General features: G+C 45.0%; 1 protein-coding gene across 1 annotated transcript in view; it reads right to left on the bottom strand.

Annotated features, from left to right (window-relative positions):
* NCAM2 (neural cell adhesion molecule 2) overlaps positions 1-25,321 on the bottom strand; it is an 808,853-nt gene that overhangs the window by 703,230 nt on the left and 80,302 nt on the right. Inside the window, exon 3 of the mRNA XM_078658362.1 lies at positions 1,976-2,113. Coding sequence (XP_078514488.1) covers positions 1,976-2,113 — 138 coding nt within the window. The remainder of the gene's footprint in view (positions 1-1,975; positions 2,114-25,321) is intronic.

Genomic DNA, 25,321 nt, shown 5'->3' with positions numbered 1-25,321 from the left:
TATAAATGGGGTGGTGGACCATTTGAGGGAGGATCCGGCAGATGCCCCCGTCCTTGCCGGGGAGAAAACTCCGACACTTCATTTTGCTGACGATACCCTTTTGATGTCCAAGACCCCTAAGGGTCTCCAAAAATTGCTTGACCGCTTTTCTCTCTTTTGTAACGATCGTGGGCTAACAGTCAACACTCTGAAGACAAAGCTAATGGTTTTAACCCCAAACAGAAAGGTTAGGAATGTTCATCTTACTTTGTGTGGATCCCCTTTAGAGGCTGTAAACGAATTTGATTATCTAGGGGTGAGGCTGTCCAATAATATGAGTTGGGATTCGCAGATCTCAAAAATGGTTCTAAATCTTAAAAGGGTGTCCGGTGCAATATTGAAGAACCAGCGAATCTCGATTAGCAGACCGGTTGCCCCTGCCTTGGTAGTCTATGAAGGGAAGGCCTTGACCTCGGCAGTGTATGGCTCCGAATTATGGGGTGCTGAAAACACTAATGCACTGGCAATGGCGGAAAATACATTTTTTAGAGATTTAGTCTCACTTCCAGCCTCTACCCCTTTGCTACCCCTATTTTTTGATTTGGGCAAAAAAATCGATTTTGGACAAAGTTCAACTAAGGCCACTCCTATTTTGGGCACGTCTTAGAAGAACTGAGGAACTAGCTGGGTACGCCCGAGTGTTGGACGAGCTAATAAACCTAAATGTTTCTCACCAAATAAAGTGGCTTAACAACCTTAAGAAACTAGTAAAATCAATAGGTTTGGGGAAGTCCTGGGCGTCACAAGCCCCCCCTGCAAAGCAAATTCTAAAGAAACTATATTGGGATTGGGTTGAGTCCAAGATCAACTGCAACTCAAATCTGGGGACCTTAACGACGAACTTTCTTAATCATAAACCCTCTATGAAGTTGGAACCATTTATGGATTTTATACAAGTAGCAAGAGATAGAACCTTGTTCTTGAAATTAAGGTATGGCACCCTGCCCCTTAAAAACCTTTTGAAAAAGTGGAAGTCTAAGAGGGCGATTGAATTAAAATGCCCTGGTTGCCTATGCCCAGAAGAAACCGTTGGCCATTTTTTGTTTGCCTGTCCGGCTTATAAATCTGCTAGGACTAAATGGTTGAAACCTGTATGTAGAGAGTTGGGTGTAAAAGATCATAAGTCAGCTCTCCGTATTATTACAACTAACACTGTTTCAATGTATATCATCTGTGGGGTGGCAAAATATCGTGGGGGTGCTTGGATAATACGCTCTAGATTGTTGGATCATGTATAACCACCTTTTTTAACGGCTTTTAAACTGTTTTTACTGATGTTTATTTTTGCTATTCGCCGTTCTGGATGTAATTGTAGTACTTTGGATGGATTGTTTTTATATATTTGTATGTTTGTACTTTTATGATAAATGTCTATCGAATAAAGTATTACAACAAAGTGCTTACTGTGCATGGGTTTTGCAAAGAAAACCTTCAGTGTGATTTTTTGGGAGTTTATTGTTTTTTTGTTTTGGCATTTACAAAAAAGAATATCACGTTTTTCTTATGATTCACATATCTACCCACAAAAGTTTTGATCTGGAAACTTAAATTTAGATACAAAATCTAGCAAGAAAAATAATTTACAATGGTGTACATATGTTTGTCTTGTGGGTTGGTTTTGTAAGCTATGGTTTACAGAGCTAAACTTAACTGGAATTTTTTTTTGTTTTAATCTCTGACCATAAGTGTACATTACCTGTTGATTCTTAAGTGTTTATATAGTTGTACCCACCAGTGAATGGATAGATAGATAGATAGATTGATAGATTGGGTATATAGAGGGTAGAGCAATGGTATTATGGAAAGATGTAAAGAAATATGTTTACAAATTGAAACTTATATTCAGTGATGTGATCAATACATTTTTTGATTTTCTGACAAATACCTTAACATTTTTTTAAAAAACACCTGTTTCAAGATAGATATTCCTACTTACCATTAACAACAATAATGATATCCCGAAAGTCAATTTCCCCTCTTGCTTCCACCCGACCTTCACATCTGTATACACCTTCATCATTCTTACTGATGTTTAAAATCTGGAGATTGTTGTTTGCTAGCATTGCAAATCGACCTATAAACACAAATTTCATAATGAAAATAATGACAGATAAAATACCAAGTAAGTGCAGATATTTTCATTCCTCAAGCTTTTTTATAAAACATCCCCTGTATTTAACCCCTTCTACGCTCATGACGAGCTCAGCTCGTCATGAGCGTAACCTGCGCTACGCTGATGACGAGCTGAGCTCGTCATGTAACGCGGGTTTTTCAAAATCACAGCGCGCAGCGGGAAAACCGCTAGGGCGCATGCGGCTAATAAATACTCACATGTTTCACATTACAGTTTCATCATGTCTCTAAAGCCACATCCAACTCAATAGTAACACAGAATAAACATGGAATCAAGGCAATTCCCTTTTCCTACTCCTCTAAATCTTTCTAGTTTCTGTTCCCTGTAAGAAATTGGGTTATTATTTGAGAGAGGGGGTCAAAACCCTACTCAAGGAACCAAGCTTCTCGGGATGAACCCCAAAAGTCTCTAAATTAACCGGTTCTTAGCCCTCTGGTAACTTGCCACAAAAGCAGTTAGGCTTAACTGAGAGGCACTGTGTAAAGTATGTATGCAGCCTCAAATAGGTATAACGTGACAAAAACAAAACAAAAAGAATCTCCAACCAGAGAAATTATTCATGATTAAAATGACACCAAAATGAATTCAATTCAATCAGTAGTACCAGAGTTACGTTTTTTGAGGGGTTTCAGTGAAATATAGCACCTAATACATCAAAGCACCATTTGCAGGTGTCTGGTGCCACGAGGCCAGGGCAATGTCAAAAGTGAAGGCTGACTACAATGGAGTGCAGGTTGGATTCACGAGGTGAGTTGGACCGGGTCTTGGCCTACTTGCAGATTTAGAAAATGCCTTGAAGAAAAGTCAAGGAGAAGGTAGAGGTCAGTGGGGCAAGGCAGCAGCCTGTGTCCGAGGAGGTGTCAAAATTGAGGAGCCACTGGTCAAAGCCTTGGTAAAGCCATTGATGATGGCAGCAAAATTCTCAGAGCAGGAGGGCAGGGTTTTCGGGCTGGGGATGACATCGTTATTTGGGAGCATGTTGCCATTGAGCACAGAGAATATTATTACTTTTGGACTTAGATAACTTTATTTGAAGTCAAAAACCTACTGTGGTGCAAAGCTTCAAGCCGTAGAGGAAGAGTGTTCCATGGGGCTGGATACAGTGACTGAGAGGTCCCGCTGAACAGGACTTGCTGCTATGGAGAAATGTGCAGCAGGAGCTACAACATAGTCAGACCAACTGGTGATGCTTCTTGTTTGGATAAGCTGGCAGGTAGTTCCTGGTCTTCTCACAATTCTGCTACTTTTTGGGGAAAATCTGTTTCAGGCCAAAGTTTTCAGGTTAGGCAGGAACTACCTCTAACACCACTTCCAAGAGTCCAGGATGGCCGCGGGCACCGCCTGAGGGGTTAGGTCTCACTCCAACAGAGGTCAGGAGCAGGGTACATGGTTTCTGGAGCTTGGTATGCCCCTGTAGGTCACACAGGGGGCCATCCAACTAGCCCTTGTAGTCACTTCTGATGATCCTGGGTTCAAGAAGAAGGTTCAGATCTCCTCAAGCAGCAGCAGGGCAGGCCTTTAAGCAGCATGGCAGTCCACTAGGGAAAAGGGCAGTCCTTCTGAAGTCTTTCATAACTCAAGGAATGTACTGAAGAGGTGTTTTAAAGGTTCTCTAGAGTACCCCACATCTTGTTCTGGAAAGTTCTTCCCTTCCCCCGCCAAGGCTCCTCGGACAACAAATGACTAGTGTCAGGTTCCTTTGTGTGTGCTGCAGGGAAGCCCTTTAAAGTAGAAGTGGGGCAGGGAACAATTCCGCCCCAGTCATCCTGGCAGGATTGCTCATCCTGCCAATACATGGGGGCTTATTTACAAGCCCCTTGTGCAGCTGGTGCATCACTTATTATGTGATAAAAGTGATGTACCAGCTGCGCAAAGGGCTTATAAATAAGCCCACTAGTCTAGTTTTGTCTCACTCACTGGAGAAATACAAAAAAGCCTAACAGCAGAGTCATTCACAGTACCAAATGTTTCGGGCAAGAAATTCTAACTTTCTAAAAGAGCATTTTCAGAATTGGGTCTTAAAATCCGAATTTACCATTAAAGAAGATTTTAAATTCCAATTCATTTGAATCCGAGCTTGACATCCCTATCTGCTCCCAATAAAAAGTTAGCACTTATTAAATGTAATATGGTAATCCAATGTTATCCAATAGCAGAGATAGGCCTCAGATTAGTGAAAAAATGCATTTAGGAGTTGTTCACTACCAGAACATGCAAAATTTAAGAACAATACAATGCGCCTAACACTATTGGCCTTTCGACTGACTTATGCGTACTAAAAAGGAAGCTTTAGGAGTGGCAAAATGTTACTTTTGCCGAGTTGAAATGGCTGTTTAAAACTGTACTACATGCTACAAAGGCAGACCTGAGACATGCATTAAATGGCTACTTTAGCACAATGACAGCTGCAAACTCACTAGTAGCATTTAATTTACAGGCCTGTGTAGCCTGTGTACCGTACAATAGGGACTTACAAGTAAATTAAATGTTCCAATCAAGCGATTGACACTTGTATCATAATTTGAGGAGAGAGCTCAGTGCCAATGCAAATAGGTTGAGCAACAGAGGGCACACATCTGGGGGATACTCTGCAAAAAAAATTAAAAAAACAGGTCCCCTGCTTCAGCCATGTCAATGCGGGCCCTTTTAATGTCATTTTTTACCAATATGTTGGCTCCCTCCGAGATGGGTGGATGGAATACCACCAACTTATTAGAGGCAGGGCACCTATTGACCAGAATGTTTCCTGGCCCACCTGTCAAAATGTAGCTGAGGCCCATACCTCTGAGCTGTTAGCAGCCACAGACAGTAAGGGAGTAAGTTGAGCGTGGCAGCAATGGGGCATCCACTGAAAACGGGCAGATGCCCCATTCAATCACAATCAAAACTTCTACACCTCATTTAGCAATGGGCCAATCTGATTGGTTTCCAGTGAGGGAGCTCAGATAGCTCTTCCATCAGAAAGCGCTAAATCATATTCCATCTGCCACAGGTAGACAGCTTTACAGGATTAGAATGCCTACCCCATTGTGGGCAGGTCACTAGATACTGTTATGTTCTCTGGCTTAGATAGCAATATTTGGTGACCCTTGGCAGGAAGAAATGCTAAATATCCCTGACAAGGAAAACATTCCATAGGTCAGAGTTAGTAGCACTTTCCATACTCTCAATATGATGCTAAGTGACTAAAGCAATGCATCAAGATTTACTTTCCAGTGCAAAAGTATGTGGCGCTGGAAACATGCACGCTTTTCAGTGCAAAAAGTGCTTTGCGCTGCTTTATATCATTTTCCATCAAGGGGGCATTACAGTGCAAACATCCCTAGTTTTTTGGCCCAACTCCAAATTGCTATAGCAATCAGGCCAACTTTGCATCAAAACCTAATGTCTCCAAAGAGCGGGTGTTGACAAAAGGAAGGTTTTTCCTTCCTCAAAAAAAAACCATGTATTGCATGTATGCTAAAAGTGCACATATTCCTTTTGTGTTTTTCTAGACATGGGAATTTATACTGAAAGACTTTCCCCTATTTCCCTGCATTCCCAGATCAATAAAAATTTAATCCCAGTCAACCGCCTTATGTAATTTTGTGACAAAACACTTCAAAGTCTTGTCAGTCTTAAAATTTGAAACCCATGATTGCTGACAGGGAAACCGATTTAGGACCTGTAAGTGCCAAGCCCCGTTTTATGGTATCTTGTGCTTTTTTAGACCTAGCTCCCTGAATAGATAAGGTAAAATCAACCTTACACGCTCTCAATCTGGTATCAAGTCCTCTTATTCAATTTCTTACAGCTTGTGATCATACCTACGAAGCCCTGACAGTGGACACTGCACAGAATAGGTCAAGTGATTGCATTTCAGGACGTGTAGATAACAGTTCAGGCAATATTAGAAATATTGTACAGTCTCTCACCTATCGTCATCTCTTTGCTTAGGAACTACTAATGTCCTAGTTTTGACAGATTACAAAAGTTTGAAACTTTCCAAAGTTAATACACCCCAAGAACTCGGCCATTTAAATGTCTGCTTGGATATTCTTGTCTTGCCCTTACAGAGGGAGCGCCTGAGCTACCAATGCTAAATATTTAAGACCTAATGCAAACTATGTTGCAGGGGATGCTGAAGGCTCTACCACTTGTTACTTCACAACTATCCAAACAAAGAGCATTGCTTGGAAGTATAACAATAGGGCTCAATTTAACCCCTTACATGTGGGGGTAATTCCCCCCGCTGTGCTGGGGGGGGCGGAGGGGCACGCACAGCGCCCCCATACTGCCACACCCGTTTTCATGGAACGTTCAGCACAGCAGGGGAATTATCCCTGCGTGTGAGCGTTCCACGGGCCATGACGAGCTGAGCTCGTCATGACCACCTGAGCACTGTGCCTCATGACGAGCTGAGCTCGTCATGAGCACAGAACGGTTCAAGATTAGTGGAGGTCCCAAAAGTAATTCCTAAAGCATCGCCCTAGATCATGGATATCTCAACTGAGCCTGCAAATTCCTATGTTAACCAGTCCCAGTGTTGGTGTATAATCTAAGAGGAAACAAGTCTTGTCAAGATTCAGTCTCACCAAACGGAGATAAGGAAAAGAAAGCAGAGTCTACTTCAATCAGTAAAATGTGTGTCAGTTCATCAAAAAAGTTATTAAAGAAAGATCAAAAAAGTTAATGAAGACAGACCTTATGCAACTTCGATTTACGCAAAAAATTTACAATGCATGCTTCAACTTCCTTGGTAAATCTTTGAGTCATTGCAGTAGAGGCCGAGATGAGTCCCCTTAGAAAGGTGACTCTTTTTTCATCAATTTGGTTGCACCAACGCCTGAAAAATTAGCCAAAGAAATGGAAATCGAAATAACATGAAAAGAAAGTCAACAAACTTAAAGACTCTGACCAGCTAACAAAACTGAATTGAGCAGAAATAAATACTAGCTTTATCTATTTCAAACCTCAGAAGCTGGGGGAAAAAAATTCAAAGATGTGTCCTCTATGAATCGTTTGAAACTGCTTAAGGTCATCAATTAAGTTACTGTTATCTATGGGCTAGATGTACGACCCTCAGTGTTTGTGATAAAGATCAATTTACAATGGTCAGGCGATTTCAGTAGTTGTTTCCTAAGTTGAATTTGCCCAGCGTAAAACGCCTCTAATACCATACGAAATTACTCAATAAAGAGGCAGGCGCTGGAGACTGGAAGACAGGAAACAAGTTTTATTCCGACGGAGTGGAACACATCAGATCGGACAACAAGGTATCGTCTCGAGGTGCTCTCTCAACTTCTCTGAGAGCTGGTCTTTTATACACTGGTTTTAGACATTTGAACGTCCTTTATTACAACAGGGACATTGTAGAGCATGAGAATGACATCAGAACGATATCCCTGTCACCCCCCAGTTCCGGCCCATTCCAACACATGACAACAGTAGAGACCCTTTCCCCTCATATGATTGGGAGGGGCTATCACGCAGCTGAGTGTTCTGCCGATCTCTCTGGAATGTGTGCGCCTGATCGAATCTCTGGGGGTGGAGGGTCGTGATCAATAGTGGACTCTTTCAGGAGAGGCGAGTGCATACAGTAGGGGGCAATAAACTGTAACCTCGGGCTAAAGGATGACCAGCGGTCAGTGCTGACGTTAGACTCAGAGGAAGGGTCATCAAAGGACGGGTATTCATGGACGGAAAGGAGGTGTTGGTCAGGCGCGGGGTGCGATTCTCTGGGACAGAATCATGCGGGAGGGGAGGGCTCCTGACTTGTGCATGAGAGAGCGGGGGCAGTCAGGGTGCATGGGGATGCTCGCAGGGTCAGGGAAGTGTGCTGATGAGCGATCGTGAACAGGGAGACCATGGTACCTAAAATGGCTGTCGTGTATGCTCGTACGTGAGTCTGCAAGATGGCGTAGATAATGTTCAGTATACGAACTAAATTTCCACAGTCCTCCCTTTAACATGTCTCGCCAGCTTGTCAGTTCGGATCAATCCCCATGAGACTACGCACTTCTATTTCGTATAGGGGACTCATGTGCTCTGGTTTAAGGTTCAAAGTCTTAGAGCACATACAGTTGGAAATAAGTGCACATAAAGGTGGTAAACATTGAATACCTAAACAACATCCACATAGTATCGTGATCGGTATCAATAAAAACGTGAACAGTCTCCATCCCCAGTTCTTTAAAGTGTCCCAGAACCAGCCTCAAGCGACCATCCTTCCTGTTCCTGGTGAACCTCCGAGGACAGTCTGTGGAGGTGTTCGATTGCTTTATAGACTGAAGGTGAGTTATCTGGCACGTAGGTGCAACAGCTGGAGCCGATGACACGGCATGCACCTCCACGGTCGGCCAGAATCACATCTAAAACAAGACGGTTTTGAAGAGCCACCAGGCGGACTGCCTGAAGCTCAGCCGTGTTGTTGGCGAGGACGCCAGCGGTGATGTTGATGGTTGTTTCTAATGCCTGAGTTAGATGTCGGATTGCGCGGCTATTGGCCATTGGTCCCCACAGAGGAACTAGTCCCTTTGCTGCATCCAGAAACTGTGCTCCGGTGGAGTCGGCTTGTTCAACATCTCCAGCGCGCTTTTGCCGGTGGTGGTTGGCTGGGGCCACATACGTGGGAGGAAGAATGAAGGCGATGTAGCACGTACCCTTCCAGCCTTTTGGGAGCCACGTGTAAGCTTTGGTGCCACAAACAAAGTACATATTCGGGGAAGCAACAAAGGAAGGGGGGTCAGCTGAGGCCAATGGTTTGGTGATGCGGCAAGAACTGTGACCCACCAGCTGTGTTCCTTGCCCTTCGAGGCATACGAGTCCTGTGACATTGATGACGGACAGGGCCGTAGTCAGGGTGGCAGCCGTTTGTTTCCGCAGGTGAGAGAAGGTGGATCTGGCTGGATTGTGGAGCACTTGCATTTCGACCCTTTCTTTGGCAGGGATGTTCGTAAGGAAGGTTGAACCTGAAATTGCAGGACAAAAGGGCTTTCCTGTATTGTTCAACAAAAACCCATAGTAGAAGTGTGACACTGTCTGACCAGAAGCAGCATTGTCCTTGTGGCTTTCTTGCATGAGGATCAACCAGGCGAGGCAAGAGCCGTGAACTGAGAAAGGTGAAGGAATAAAGGGGATGGAGTGTCCGGTAGCATGTGGGAGCAACCCACAGATCCAGCAGTTTGTGGCATTTGTAGCAAGGTTGTGCTGGTGCAACAGTTGTACAAAGGAATTGTTCCAGAATTCCCTACGCCTTTCTCAAAGCTGAGGTGAAAGGGTGATCAGGTGGTGCTCTTTCACGGTGGTCGGCTGGACAGTGGTCGGCAACATTTGGTGAGCGGGCGTGCTTTCCTCCAGGATCCAGAAGGAAGTCATGAGGAGGAGGCAGAACAGGGAGATAACGAAGAAAGCGATTGTCTTTGAGCTGTGCAATTTGTCAGTTTTTGGATTCCTATAGTGGGTATTTCCTGTTGCTTTCGATGTCTTCTTATCTGGTGCTTCCATCATCTTCTTATCTGGCGCTTCCATCATCTTCATCTTCAAGGTGCTCGGTAGTGGGCAGAACCCCAGACTTAGTTTAGCTTCTCTCCAGGTAGCCCTTGATTGCTTTGGGTCACCGTTCTGAGACTTTTAACTTAGTCAGTGGTCTACTTAGCCGAAGCTCCCTCCTTTCGACGTAGGAAATACCCTTCTCGAGATGGCACAGTGGGATCAGAGTGTTTTGAAAGTTCAAGTGCCTCCGTATCAGGATAACAGTTCAGTGATGGTCGGTCTTTGTTCAGGAGCTCTTCTTGGGTGTTGACGTTGTCTGTCGTGGCCAGGGTTGAGGAGACCTTTTTGCAGTGATGGGCGTGCAGCCAGTGCTTCTTCCCCTCCACTCGAAGAGCCGTCCGAGTGGTGATTAGTACTTGCCAGGGGCCCGTCCACCGGGGTTCCAGACTCTTCGCTCGTTGGAAATTCCGGATTAAGACGTAGTCACCCGGTTGGATATCGTGACCGGGACCCCTGGAAGTATCGGGGATGGCCTGCTGCACCTGTTGATGAATGACAGACAATGTCTTAGTTAACTTGTACAAATAATCTGACAGCAGGACGTCGGGGATGTCATGAATGGAGGTTGGTTTGGGGGCAGTCCAGAGGTTCATAGGCCGCCCAAACACAACTTCGTAGGGGGTCAAGTGATGCTTAGTGGGGGTGGAGCGCATTGATAGTAATGCCAGTGGAAGGGCATCTGGCCACTTAAGCCCTGTGGTGGCCACTATTTTTGACAGTTTCAGTTTCAGTGTAGCGTTGTGTCGCTCAACCAGGCCAGCGGATTGGGGGTGGAAGACCGCATGGAACCTTTGTTTGACCCCCAACCCCTTCAGGATAAGTTGGATAACTTCAGCTATGAAGTGGGGGCCATTGTCGCTCCATAAAATTCGACAAAGGCCGTAGCGAGGGAAAAACTCCTTCAGTAGTACTTTGGCAGTAGTCATGGCAGTGTTATCACGGGTCGGATAGGCTTCCACCCATTTGCTGAAGGCACATACAATGACTAATACGTACTTCAAGCCTTGGCACCTCTATAGCTGGATGTAATCCATCTGGAGGACCTCAAAGGGGTGGTCGGGGATCCCAAACCCTCCCCGGGGTACCACAGTTCCTTTCCCGGGGTTGTGTTGTAAGCAGATAAGGCACTGTTGGACTAGGCGTTTGGCTGAGTCGGGGATCTTGCCGTTGTGCCAGACTTTGGAAATGAGTTCGATCATGGGGGCAGAACCTATGTGTGCAGGGGAGTGTGCCATTGTCAGTATGGGGATCAAGTATGCATCAGGCAGCAACCATTTGTTTGTGTCCTTTGTCCGCCAGCAGCCTTCATCGTCCCTTAGACCCACCCGTGCCCACTCAGTCAGTTCGTGTGGTGTGCTGGTCGATTGGATATCCCTGATCGTTTCCCTAGCGTCGGTCCATTGTTCTGCCTGTGACCTGGTCACATATATGCGCGTCGTGGCCCTATTCTCAGCTGTGGTTCGGGCAGTGATGTCGGCTAGTGCGTTTCCCTGTCCAACTAAATCTGTCACCTTCTTGTGTGCCTGACATTTGATCACTGCTAATCGTGTGGGGAGAAGGACTGCTTCAATCAGGGCGGAGACTAGATCTCCGTGAAGGATGGGTGTACCATGGGACGTCAGGAATCCCCTTTCCCTCCACAGGATCCCAAAATGATGAACTACTCCGAAGGCGTACTGGCTGTCCGTGTAAATGTTCGCCGTGGTTCCTTCTGCTATGATACATGCTCGTGTGAGGGCAATTAGTTCTGCTGCCTGTGCTGATTGTTGTATGATGCAAGCTGTTTCGACTACTGTTCGAGCAGTCGTTACCGCATAGGCAGCAGAAGTGGTGCCGTCTGGGAGTTTGATGCAAGAGCCATCTACCCATAGTTCTCCGTCAGGGTCTGTGAGAGCAACGTCTCGGAGGTCAATTCTACTCCTAGTCTGTTCGTCTGTGAGAGTCACGCAGTCGTGTATAGGGGGCACATCGGGGTCATTTTCAGGCAAGGGTAGCAGTGTAGCAGGGTTCAATGTCGTGCATCTCTTCAGAGTGATGTGGGGCGCAAGCAAAGTCAATTCGTATCCTGTCAGTCGTGCACTAGTCAGATGTTGAGTCTTTGTCTGGTTCAAAAGTGTGTCAACTGCATGGGGTACTAGTACTGTGAGAGGGTTCGAAAGTACAATTCCCTCACTCTGTCGGATAGAGACAGCAGCAGCGGCTACTGCTCGAAGACAGGCTGGTAGAGCTCTGGCGACTGGATCAAGAGTGGCAGAAAAGTAGGCACAAGGGCGCTGTTTGGCGCCGATGGGCTGAGTCAGAACGGACAATGCGCATCCCTCCCTTTCGTGAGTGTAGAGGGAGAAGGGCTTGGAGTAATCTGGTGTTCCTAGAACGGGTGCCGAGCAAAGGGCATCTCGCAACTCCTTAAAGGAGGCTTGGCATTCGGGAGTCCACGGGAGTGGGAACAGAACATCTTTGGCCAACAGGGAAAGTAGGGGTTTTATAATGAGACTGAAATTTGGTAGCCATTGTCGGCAGAAAGAAGTAAGGCCTACTAATGAACGGACTTGCTTCTGTGTTTTTGGAATAGGGGTGTCTAGGATGGTTTGGATTCGGTCGGGTGTAAGTTTTCTCCCTTCTTTGGACAGGAGATGACCTAGGTATGTTACTTGGGACTGACAGAACTGCAGTTTCTTTTTGGAGACTTTGTGGCCATTCTCCGCAAGAAAATGCAAGAGTTGGATAGTGGCTGTGATTGCAAGTGGAGTGGTGTCGGCCGCCAAAAGGATATCGTCGACATATTGGATCAACACCACTCCATCTGGTAGCTGGACAGCGTCCAGCTGCCTTTTCAGGGCTTGGCTGTAAATGCTGGGACTTTCAGTATAGCCCTGGGGAGCTCTACAAAATCGGTATGAACGGTTTTTTAAAGTGAAGCCGAAGAGATAACGGCTGTCTGGATGGATGGGGATAGAGAAAAATGCATTTTTAAGATCAATAACGGTGAAGGTGGTGGCAGTGGACGGGATGAGAGTCAGAATGGCGGCGATGTCTGAGACTACAGGGTACTGTGGCACCACCCTTTGTTGACTTCTCGTAGCTCGATGATGAAGCGATACGCTTTCTCATCCCCCTCACCTTGCTTCTTAACAATGGGTAGGATAGGACTATTGCAGACATTACTAACCACTTCCTCTACCACTCCTGCATCTACCAAGGACTGAATAATCGCCACCAATGCCTTCTCGCCTTCGGGCGATATCCGGTACTGTGGGAGTTTCGGGAGTATTGCATCTGGTCGAACAGTTATGTGTACAGGATCGATCATCATTCGTCCCACATCTGAGTCGTTTCTGGCCCATAGGTGCGGGGGTAGCGAATCGAGCAAGGATAGGTCAGCATCTGTCAAAATGTACATGTGTCGTGCGTAGGATCCGGACATGTTCGGGTTGTCGTACAGGATGACTCGGACTCCTTCCGGGGAACACCTAATAGTAGCTCGGAAATGTTTCAGTAAATCAATACCCATAATAGCATCAGGGGAGTTGGAGGAGAGTAGAAACGTCGTGTCAGTGGGATTGTTTCCTAGGTCAAAGGAGATAGGTACAGACAGGGGGTTAGTGGAGGGCGTCCCATCGAAACCTATCGAGGTAATGTGTGAGCCAGACAAGGGTGCCCTTGGAATCAGTCGTTTTGATAATACACTACGTGTCGCTCCGGTGTCTACCAAAAATGGAGTCTTTGTACCCAGGACCTTAGCGGTGACATAAGGACCTTGCTGGTCTACACAGAGCTCGACTGGATCCCTCCCTTGCCCCTGGCAGTCCTATGCAGAGTCGTGATCATTGTAGTCATCGGACTGTTGGCACTGATTCTGTCGGGGGCGGTCAAATGTGTTTGGTCTACCAGATCGGTCATTGGTGGTGTCGTGGGTCTGTCCTCGTCCCTGCCCTCCAGTTTTGGGGCCATTTGCCATGTCCCTCGTCTCTTTATTTCTAATCAGTTCCCGAAGGGCTGGGCACTGAGACTTCCAATGTCCAAATTCTTTACAGAATGCACATTGATTCTCATCAAGGTCGGTTCGTGGAGCGCCAGGGGCGGGGTTGCGGTCTCTAGGGGTCGAATTCCTAGGGGCATTCGACTGGTAGTTCCCCCTATACCGTTCCCTCCCTGTGGTCACTCCCTGTAGTTGTGCAATCATTACTCGTTCCTTTAGGTCCTTTTTCTTTTTCTCAGTTGCCCTTTCGTTCTCATTCTTTTGGTGTTCGTAATACTGAGCCATCTGAAGGATAGCTGCAGGTTTGGAGGCTCCCCAACTACTTTTGCTAGTCTGTAACTTTTGGGAGACCTCTTGCAATAGCCCCTTTACGTAGTTCTGCACGAATAGGTGTTGTCCGGTTGCGGTGGTCATGTCTTGGCCACTGCAGTGGGAGAACACTGTTTCAAATCGTGAGAAGTATTCTGATACGTCCTCCTGAGGTTTCTGGCGGCAGGCCGTGACTATCGACCAGTCTACCTTCTTTTCTGGGATCAAAGTTTTTAGCTTCTGCACTATTTTGTCGGGGAGTTCCAGTATGTCTTTTAAAGGTTTCTTTCCGGGCTCTCGCTGCCTATCTAGTTCATCGAGTTTTGTCCAGGTGTGTCCGAACAGCTCCGTGTGGTCAGTTCTCCGGATTTGCTTCCACACATCAGCCGGCAGACACAACCCGAAAAATAAATCCATGTCCGCTAAAGTCATTATAGTTGAGCCCAAAGCTGGGCCTAATTCGGTATAGAATGCTGTAGGGTTTTTTCTTAAATCGGGCAGGGTTTGTCTAAAAGTTAAAATATCTTGCCGATCCCATGGTTGGTAAACCCAGTTGTACACAACCCTCCCTTTGGCGTCTGCATGGTTGATATCATCGTTTGTTCCCTGACCTCTCGGGGGAACCCAATAGGGGGCGGCTTCTCTGATAGGCATCATAGTGTTGGCTGCTCCTAGTGAGGGTTCAATCGTCTCAGGGACTGTGAGCTTGACCTCTGGTTTCTGCTCCGCGAGGTGGCGGAAGACCTCAAGTATTTGCATGAAGAGATCCGTCATATCGCTTTCAGCCCCATCACCGACATCAACCTTTCTATATAGGGCCGTCAATTTAGCAGGACCCTTAGTCTGGTACCTATCCTCATACGCGTTCAGGGTGTGGTAGCTGAACCGTAAAATAAAATGCCGTCTGTGACTACCGGCATGCGAGTTGTGCATATTCATCGTATATTCTTCACTCTCCCTTCGTTCTACCAGGGTTTTTGCTATTTGGTCGATTCCATCCCGCTCATCTTTGCTCAACCTATTTGGTCTGGCTGTTAATTGTTTGCCAGTCTCAAGTTCATCTGGTGTTGTTACCGATGCGGCTGGTGCGAAGACCGTAAGAGTCGGGGCACTAGCGCTAGGGTTACCCTCGACTGCACTCTGGACTGGTGAGTGTTGTGCTAGAGGCTGGCAGGGAGCATAAGGAGGAGGCATGTAGATCATTGGAGGACCGAGCAGTAACTCGTCATTTGCCCGTTGTTTGGAGGGTACCTCCGGGTAGAGCGTAGGAGTGGTCCTGACAGGGCATTGACCTGTCAGTCCTGATTCTTGTGATTGTTTAACTTCCTCTCTTCTTCTTATTTCTTCATCTAGTTCTTTTGCGGCCAGATGGGCTGCTTTTCGTAATTCTTTCACTGTTTTTGCTTCCTCTTTTTTCCTGCGATGCTCTGCTTCTCTGCGCCACATGCCGATACTATCGAGCATAGTGGATGTTACCTTATTTATTTTTACAGCTGCTTCTAGTGTTTTTATTTTATTTTCATCAAAAGAACCTATCAGTGGCCACTGGTTTTTAGGATCCCTTTTTGTATATTTATGCCATAACTTACTATAAGCTATAGCGACTAGTCCTTGCTTAGTAAACATGTCCTTATTAGGGGTGCCCTCCAGTGGAGCTGGATGGTTCATCTCTAATAAGCGGTCCGGGTTGACCCAACTATGAACCAATGGGGAGAAGATAGGCATGACGAATTACCATAGGGGGCAAAAGCCTGCACTACCTATCTTTTCACTATTTGCAAAGGCTGGACAGAATATTCTATTTTACACTATTTGCAAACAGAGAATACCTCCCGAAAGACCCAATTTCCAAACAGTCAATGTTTGGTCAAACAATCAATCAATGAGGAACGTAATAGGTACGACGTGTTAAAGGTTTGCGTTACCTACCCTTCACTTTCTGCAAAGGGAGAGAGAATATTCCTATTCTTCCCCGTTTGCAGGCAGAGAAGATCCCTAAGAGAACCAACTTCGAACAATTCAATGCTCGATTCAATCAATCAATCAATGGGGAGAAAAAAAGAATAAGCACGACGTGTTAAAGTTTTGCGTTGCCTACTCTGCCCTATCTGCAAAGACTAAACAGAGTATGGCGATTCTGTGTTTGTTTGCAAATAGAGAATTTCTCAGAGACAAATAAGTAATACTAGTATTATCAAACAATCAATCAATCAATTCCGCAATTTTGTCGTGTGTCACGACCTTACCCGGACCGCATGGACAGTTTCTCGTCTTCCGCTTCCAGCGCCCGATCGTCCTCTACTCTCTGTTGCTATCGCGGCACTCCTGGTGGTTCCCAGTCAGGACCGTAGATCACTCGGGAGAGGTCTGCTCGGAATCAGTGAAGTTCAGATGATCGGCTGTCAGACGAGGGTCTATCGGACAGGAGCTCTTCCGATCGTTGCAGTCGTTCACTCTGTCATCGGGACCTCTCCCACTGGATCCACGTGTCGCTGATGGGCCCCACGTTGGGCGCCAATTGATAAAGATCAATTTACAATGGTCAGGCGATTTCAGTAGTTGTTTCCTAAGTTGAATTTGCCCGGCGTAAAACGCCTCTAATACCATACGAAATTACTCAATAAAGAGGCAGGCGCTGGAGACTGGAAGACAGGAAACAAGTTTTATTCCGACGGAGTGGAACACATCAGATCGGACAACAAGGTATCGTTTCGAGGTGCTCTCTCAACTTCTCTGAGAGCTGGTCTTTTATACACTGGTTTTAGACATGTGAACGTCCTTTATTACAACAGGGACATTGTAGAGCATGAGAATGACATCAGAACGATATCCCTGTCACCCCCCAGTTCCGGCCCATTCCAACACATGACAACAGTAGAGACCCTTTCCCCTCATATGATTGGGAGGGGCTATCACGCAGCTGAGTGTTCTGCCGATCTCTCGGGAATGTGTGCGCCTGATCGAATCTCTGGGGGTGGAGGGTCGTGATCAATAGTGGCCTCTTTCAGGAGAGGCGAGTGCATACAGTAGGGGGCAATAAACTGTAACCTTGGGCTAAAGGATGACCAGCGGTCAGTGCTGACGTTAGGCTCAGAGGAAGGGTCATCAAAGGAGGGGTATTCATGGACGGAAAGGAGGTGTTGGTCAGGCGCGGGGTGCGATTCTCTGGGACAGAATCATGCGGGAGGGGAGGGCTCCTGACTTGTGCATGAGAGAGCGGGGGCAGTCAGGGTGCATGGGGATGCTCGCAGGGTCAGGGAAGTGTGCTGATGAGCGATCGTGAACAGGGAGACCATGGTACCTAAAATGGCTGTCGTGTATGCTCGTACGTGAGTCTGCAAGATGGCGTAGATAATGTTCAGTATACAAACTAAATTTCCACATTTGAGACTCACAATTTCCATTTTTTTGCGGCTTATAAATTGTGAGTCGCAAACTCTGATTTACACGAGTGTCTGAGACACTCCTTGCGATTCCCAAATGGGTCGCCAAGGACCTGCTTCAATAATATTTATGAGGCAGGTCACATTTTGCGAACCATTGGGAATGGCCAGCACTCGCATTGATGATGGCCTGCAGGGGTCAGCAGACCACAATGTCTGCTACTGCTTTTTAAATAAAGCTTTTTTTTTTAAATGCAGTCCATTTTCCGTAAAGGAATATAAGGTGCATTTAAAAAATGAAATTGAAATGTTTCAGTTTCATTTTTTAAGAGCAGGCAGTGGCCTGAGACTAGCTTACCACCAATTTCAAATTGATGATTAAATGCAATAGTTTTCCAACTGCATTTGCAGTCGCAAAACATTCTTACATCCCCCTTCGACTCGCAATTAGGAAGGGATGCCCGACTCGCAACAGGAAGGGATGCCCTTGGCACGCCCCTTTCTAATAGCAACGCGGATAACCTATTTTGCAAGTTGTTGACAGGTTACAGACTCGCAAAATAGGTTTAGTACATGCTACAACCCTTTGTAGCATTCGCATATGGGCCAATTTTCCAATTGCAAACACTAAAAACCGTCATAAATCCGGCCCCAAGTTTGATTGGGTTCATCATCTTACAGGGATGTGAAATGACTTAAGTTCAGTTTCAACAGAAAATTGTGGCAGTCATCATTATGGAAATCAAGAACAGATTTAGCTAACCACAGGATTGAGCTCTGTGATGGCCCTGAGAACTTTGAAGACAGTCTCCTAGCCAATCACCCCAATATCTCCCCATTACTTAGAACGCATGGGGGACTGTCATCCACTCATGTTGAACATTTTGATTTATTCCCCATAATGTCAGATAAAAAACATCTATCTGACAGTGGTCCTTATGAGTATCCTATCCCTCTTAGGTTGAATTCACAGGCTGGTGGTTTCTTCAGATACTCAGGCTGGAAGGGTCCATATTAGTGAGTGAATGGGTATCCCTCAGCCATATAAATTCTTTGTTGGAATATTCATGGATACAAGACTTTGTCAAATTCAGTTTTGTATAAAGTAATTTTGGACACATTTTTAATCTTGATAATGCAGATGCTCTGGATGTGAGAGAGTGCTCTGATAGACTGGTTTCTTTTTTGTGCAAAAAGTGCAATCTAATAAAATGCAGGCTGTCTCTCAGGAGGCATGTTGATTTTAGTGTCAGTGTATGTATTCATTTATTGTTCAGTAAATTAAAACCTTTAACAAAAACGCAGTCAGTCTATGCCAAACAAGATAAAATAATTAAAACATAATATTTGCAGAAACATGGGCAACAATTTATAAACATAATAGAAAAACAACAAGCTCTGTTAAATAAGGATGTTCGTTATAAAACTAGAGGGAAAGTGCAAAGTGCAGTGAGACACAATGCCTTAATTTGGCAAGAAAAAGCGTAGTTACCTTGAACTGAGTTAAATGGCGCAATTATCAACATGATTTCTTCCTGCACTTTAAGATCATCCACCTCTAAGTAGTAAATGAAGTGCTTGAAAAGAAGTGCAAATGCAGAATAGCAGCAAGACACAACGCATTAGTTTGGCAAAAACAAGTGTGGTAACCTCAAACCAGACTGAGTGCTGCAGTTACCATCATAATATGTGAATGTACTTTGAGATCATCCACCACTGAGCAGTAAAAAAACTGCTTAATAAAAAGTGCAATGTGGAGGGTAGCAGCAGAATTGCAGAAGAATAGCAGCAGGTCAGAATGTTGAAAGAAGGTAGAGTGTTGGGAATGGCCCTTTTTGCAAGGTTATCCCCAAACCTTTTGCTTTTTCCTCCTATTTGTTCCTGACCTGTGTGTGTTGGTTTTAGGACTCTGGGCACTTTACCACTGCTAATCAGGGCTAAAGTGCATATGCTCTCTGTCAATGTCAATGTTTATCAAAATGCAGGTCTTTCCTTTGCTAGTAATTTGAAATAAGATAGTCCATTTTTGGTATTGGAAACATCTTTTCTCCACTGTTAATTGTCTCAAAAGAAATGTCTTCCTTTTGTGAATATTTAGTCAAACCTTTAAAAAAGGCAATTAGAGACAAATTAATACCTCAAACCCTTTATGAGAATGAATTGGTTTCTATCAACTAATTAGTTCATTGGAACTATTTAGAGGGTCTGCGTTTAAAAAATGTCTTTATGCATTTCCAAAAATTCAATGATCAAGGTGCTACGATTAGTGCTGTATGCGAATTCTTTAGCCCTATTAATGTAATCACATGCTTCATGGTTTCTTTTCTACATAAGACAGGGTAAGACCAACACCAAACTCTCAGAGAGAAGAATTAGCACCATATGATCTCTGTTGGTTAAATTTGTGTGACTTATTTCTAAATTTGTTGCAAAGCCTGACTTAGGTGTTGATATTTTCAAGCTAGAATTACCATTATTTTTGTCTAAAGTAAAAGGACTTCCCAGTGACAGGGAAAGGGATAGCACTCAGAATGGGATAGAGCTTATCTTTTGCAGAAGACATCTGTTGTTCACTCTATTAATAGTTTGGGTCATGAAAAGTCCTTTCCTTTTCTGTGATAAACGATCTTGAAACTTGATCTTAAAGTTCCGCATTGGAATTGGTCCAGGTTGGAAAATCTCTGGGCTCAGAGTTAACATTATTGAATATATTGGTTACTGTATCTATGATCTTGAAATTAAATATTGTACAACACACCTATTCTTAGACAACATACCTTTCTTTAACGAGAGGAAAAAATCTTCCATCGTCTTTTCATGCATTATGATGTCAAAAGATATTTTATTTTCATAAACTTTGTTTGACATTGTGTTAGACATTGCGAAATAATAATAAGCTAATTAATAAAAGAACATAAAATGTGGACAGAATTTTTAGGATTGCTGGTACTTTGACAACATTTTATGATGCATGGCTCAGAAAATATTTTACTGTTTTAACATTTGGATTATGTGAGTTTGATTCTATCAATTGGATTAATTCCCCTATATATTTTTTGATTTTTATGCCGTATAAGTATAGAAATTGGATCCAACTTTACTGGTTTTATATTTCTAAAGAAAATATTTAGAAATAAAATAACTTTCCACTTCACTACTGGATGGGTAGACTTCAATACACATTCTACAAAAGGCAGTGCACACTGAGCTAAGTGAGGTGGCCTTTAAAATCAGCAGAGATGGGGAAGACGTCAGAATAAGGCTAATCTTAATAGATATGACTCTGCAGTATGCAAATCTTGTTGCTGCATTGCCTTGCTTTAAAAAACATATTAAGTATGCCCTTTTGTGCCTTCCTCTAAACCCAAACTATCTAAAGTGGCCGTATCACGAGTTGTAAAAGTACAACTTGTAATGCAGTCAGCACTCCTTTGGCCTTTCCCATGACGGTGCTTTGAAACTGGTACTGGGGGGAATACAGACAGTGGGTACTTGTTGTGCCCCCATGAATGTATCCCCATGGCGGTGGGAAAATGGAGGCCCCCTTTGTTCCTTCACCACCAGCCATTTAATGGCAGGGCTCTGCCATGAAAAGGTGGTCCAGGAACTTAAAATATGCTGAGCCAGTCCCTGCCCAGCATTATGCATTGGAGAACCAGTTGCAAAACCCAAGGAAACTCGGCAGCATACTCACTTTGTAGCACCAGCCCACCTTTTGGTTCCTGATACCGCCTGCACTCCCAACGGCTCGGACGGACAATCAACGGCTCCCCTGGTCTTCCCCTGTGGGCTCCTGACATCGACCCAGGTCCCCCCCGCCGCCAGCGATGCCATCACACCTAGCGTCGCGGCCGCCGAGAGGGGGGGACTACAACCCCCAAGAGGCTTTGCGGCCGACGCCGCACACCTGCAGTCGGCGCCCGGAGGCGCATAAAAACAACGCCCTCTTGGTGGCAGTGTGAGAACCAGTTGCAAAATCCAAGGAAACTCGGCAGCATACTCACTTTGTAGCACCAGCCCACCTTTTGGTTCCTGATACGGCCTGCACTCCCAACGGCTCGGACGGACAATCAACGGCTCCCCTGGTCTTCCCCTGTGGGCTCCTGACATCGACCCAGGTCCCCCCCCGCCGCCAGCAACGCCATCACACCTAGCGTCGCGGCCGCCGAGAGGGGGGGACTACAACCCCCAAGAGGCTTTGCGGCGACGCCGCACACCTGCAGTCGGCGCCCGGAGGCGCATAAAAACAATGCCCTCTTGGTGGCAGTGTGAGAACCAGTTGCAAAACCCAAGGAAACTCGGCAGCATACTCATATTGTAGCACCAGCCCACCTTTTGGTTCCTGATACCGCCTGCACTCCCAACGGCTCGGACGGACAATCAACGGCTCCCCTGGTCTTCCCCTGTGGGCTCCTGACATCGACCCAGGTCCCCCCCCGCCACCAGCGACGCCATCACACCTAGCGTCGCGGCCGCCAATAGGTATTGGGGCTGTGGCTTGAACAGGAGTCACCCTCCATACAACCAACGACCAAATTCTCACGCGTACTAAACAAATACAGAAAAATATAATACATTTGCATTTTTACTATCAAGCAGAAACAAAATGAACTAATTTTGCGCATGAATCATATTTATAGCAAGCAGATATTTATTTTCTGGGCTCTGCATAAAAATGTAAAACTTAGATTCATGATCCCTAAATGGATATCTCTTCTGTGTGAATATTTAGAGATTTCCACAAAGTTGTGAGCTTTTAACTTTATGAAGCAGACAACAAAGCTGGTTGAGTCATTTAAGCATAATGCATTTAGCTTCCCACATCCCTATGTGGCAACGAAATTAATGAAGTAGAAATTTTCTCATGCAGCAATTTTGATGTGTAAGGAATAAACGAATGTGCTTGCAGAATTCATATAGAACCTTTAAACCGGAGTAATAATTAGGACCCCATGAGAAAGACAATTTTGTATTACTGTTTATGCACTGTATTAGGTGCCAGAATGTTATGAAAATTGCAGTACTAAACATTTGGCTCTGTATGAAAATTGAAAACATATATTAAAAAAACAAAATTATATTTGAGCACTATAACTGATCACGCAAAATATCCAGTAGGTGGACTAAAGCTACAGGATGCAAACTACCAGAACCTAGTTGTATGACAATTTGAAATAGTAAAATTAGATTTTTTTTTACAGGAAAACCTAAATGAGAACATTGGGCGCGTATTACTGTACATGCATACTCAAATACACTTTTAGAATGTACTCCCAAGGCATAAAATAGTATAAGATAGCTTGCACATACAATGCTTTACTTAAAACAAAAGTGTTGCGAAAAAGCCAGAGTAAGGGATCTTTTTTTCTATTTGGACATTTTCAGAGTATTAGCTGCATGTCTCTTTAAGTATCTATTGTCTTTTCTTTCATTTTCGCATTAAGAATTGGTGAATAGTTCTACAAACATGACTTGCCCATGTTGATCAGATGGACATGAAGATGCTCAGGCCAAATTCAAAAAGCTGAAAGGGCAATTTTTGTTATACTTAAGGCTACCTAAAGCACATAGGATGTCCTGGGCGAAATACCAATCTTATTATCCGGACTTAGTGGTTCTTGCGAGACATTTACGGTCATTTAATATCCATATTTAAAATATCTTACATGATAATTCAGAAAAGCCTGCTTTAGCCTTAAAGTCTAAATTGGACCATGACTGCTAAAGGCACTATCACAGATTAAAAATGGGACAACATTTTTGAATTTGTGTAAAGGTGTCGACCAATTTCACTTAAACTTGAACAATTCATATATGGATAGAAGCTATCTCCTCCCAATACTACAGTATTAGAGATAACCATGCTGAGCTGCAAAGTGTAGTATATGGTGAGGAATCACCTGGATGTCTGAATATGGTATGTTCTAGGAAAACAGTCCACTTGGTAGACATAGGCCCTGATTACGATTTTAGGTATTATTTATCGTACCTGGTAAATAATGATACCATGGGATGGATTATTTACTGGGTGCGATCGATAACACACATTACAAGTTGGTGGGGAACAGCAAGCAGATTTGGGGATTAAGGCACCAAAATATGCATGATAAGGTAAACACTGTGTGCTTTTCCCTGATAAATTTCGCCTGTCACAGCCAACCTGCTTGTTTGCCTGAAGGGGACTCCATCCCCCATCTCGCCCTGCGGCCGCCACCAGCGTTGTTTGGCACCAGGAGGAAATGAAATACAGCTTAGGAGTCCCGCAGAGCGGGAAGTCCGTCACAGCCAACCTGCCCATCTGCCTGAAGAGGACTCCATCACCCATCTTGCCCTGCGGCCGCCGCCATCGTTGTTTCGTGTCAGGTGGTTCTGAAATACAGTTTAGGGGTCCCGCAGAGAGGGACACATGTGAACACACCCGTTTGGGACCCTGGCAAAGCCCAGGCCAAGGGAAGGCCTGTCTGCACCCGTCCACAGCCGATCGTGGTTGGGCTGGGCCTACCCTCTTGGCTGGCTACTCTGGGAGGTGGATGCAGAGCACACAACATAGCACCCACACTTGTTTAATTGTTTTAATTGTGAATGCCCTTTGCTCTGACTGGGCCCTTTAGTATTGGTAGGAAGCACCCACATTTTTTTATTATGGGGAAAAGAAAAGCTGCTAACACTGACCATCTAACAACAAAAGGGATACTATTGATTTGTTTTAAGCAAGGAGATTTACAAAGCAGAGAGGAGATTATCGATTGTCTCCACTGGTCCTCCAGCACCTGAACTTTCGCATGTTGGCTTACTAGAAGCAAATACTATGTGCCCTCAGGTTGTTTCTATCGATAGTTCGCAGGCTGCTGCCACAGGGGCTCTGTCCTCAGGGGTAGGTGAGCAATGTGCTAGTGCTACCTCACCAGGCACTATGGGGAGGGTTGTGGGATACCCCCAGTTAACAATAAAAAGGGCATAGCGTAAGAGGACTCACCGGTAGCGAGGAGACTGTGCAAAGCAAAGAAGAGAAACAAGCCCTCACTGAGAGTGGAGGAACCAAAACCAACGATTAGCCTGACGGACATGGGGCTATTTTGGAATACTCTGGGGGAAATTGTTACAAACCTGATGACAGACCTGTTCTCTCAGCTCTGGGACAAACTGGACAAAGTGTTATCAGAGGCCAGAGAAACATTAGGAAAGTGGAACATATATTGAACACAATTTCTGAAGTACCTTTCCCATTCATTGCCCAATCATGGGTAGTATGCCCTAATTTACTCAGGCAAAATAAGCCAGAAAGTTGACAACTAAATTATAATGGACCACTAGGGATTGGGCCCCTGAGTCACGTAATGGATCAGAGTAAGGCAACTGGTAGTAGGCCTAATTCTCAAACACATGGTTTGAGGAGAGGAGTTGGGGGTGGCAGGGACCAACATTCTTCCCCGCATGAGTACGAGAAAGTGAGGGCTAGGTCTAAGATCACACAGAGTAGGCCTGACAGTAATCGATCTGCCTCCGGCTTATTGCCCCTTTAATGTGGTTCTTGTTGGCAATCAAAGCTTGGAAGTAGGTACCTAGGAATCCACAGACAATCTGATACTTAAAGTGTCTCATTGGTTGGGGAAACATAGCAGATTCAATGTAAGCGGTTGTTAGAAATTAGATTTCTGGTTGGCTAAGGCTTGCGCCAAAGCTAGGCAGAAACCACCACTCTAGTCAGGGCAAGGGAGTTACACGCCAAAAATAACCCCTGCTCACTCCCTTGGTATCTTGGCACGAGCAGTCAGGCTTATCCCGGAGGCAATTTGTAAAGTGTTTGCACAACACACACCCAGCAGCAACACACCAGGCACACCACAAAAGGAACCCCACACAAGGTTACATAAACAATAGCCTTTGTATCATAAAAACACATTAGAATGCAATCACAAACATATATAGACTGTGCCCACTGGC

This window comes from Lissotriton helveticus, chromosome 8, assembly GCF_964261635.1.
Source record: "Lissotriton helveticus chromosome 8, aLisHel1.1, whole genome shotgun sequence".
NCBI classification, from domain to species: domain Eukaryota; kingdom Metazoa; phylum Chordata; class Amphibia; order Caudata; family Salamandridae; genus Lissotriton; species Lissotriton helveticus.
The sequence above is the reverse complement of the archived record's forward strand: the minus strand, read 5'-3'. Positions and strand labels throughout refer to the sequence as shown.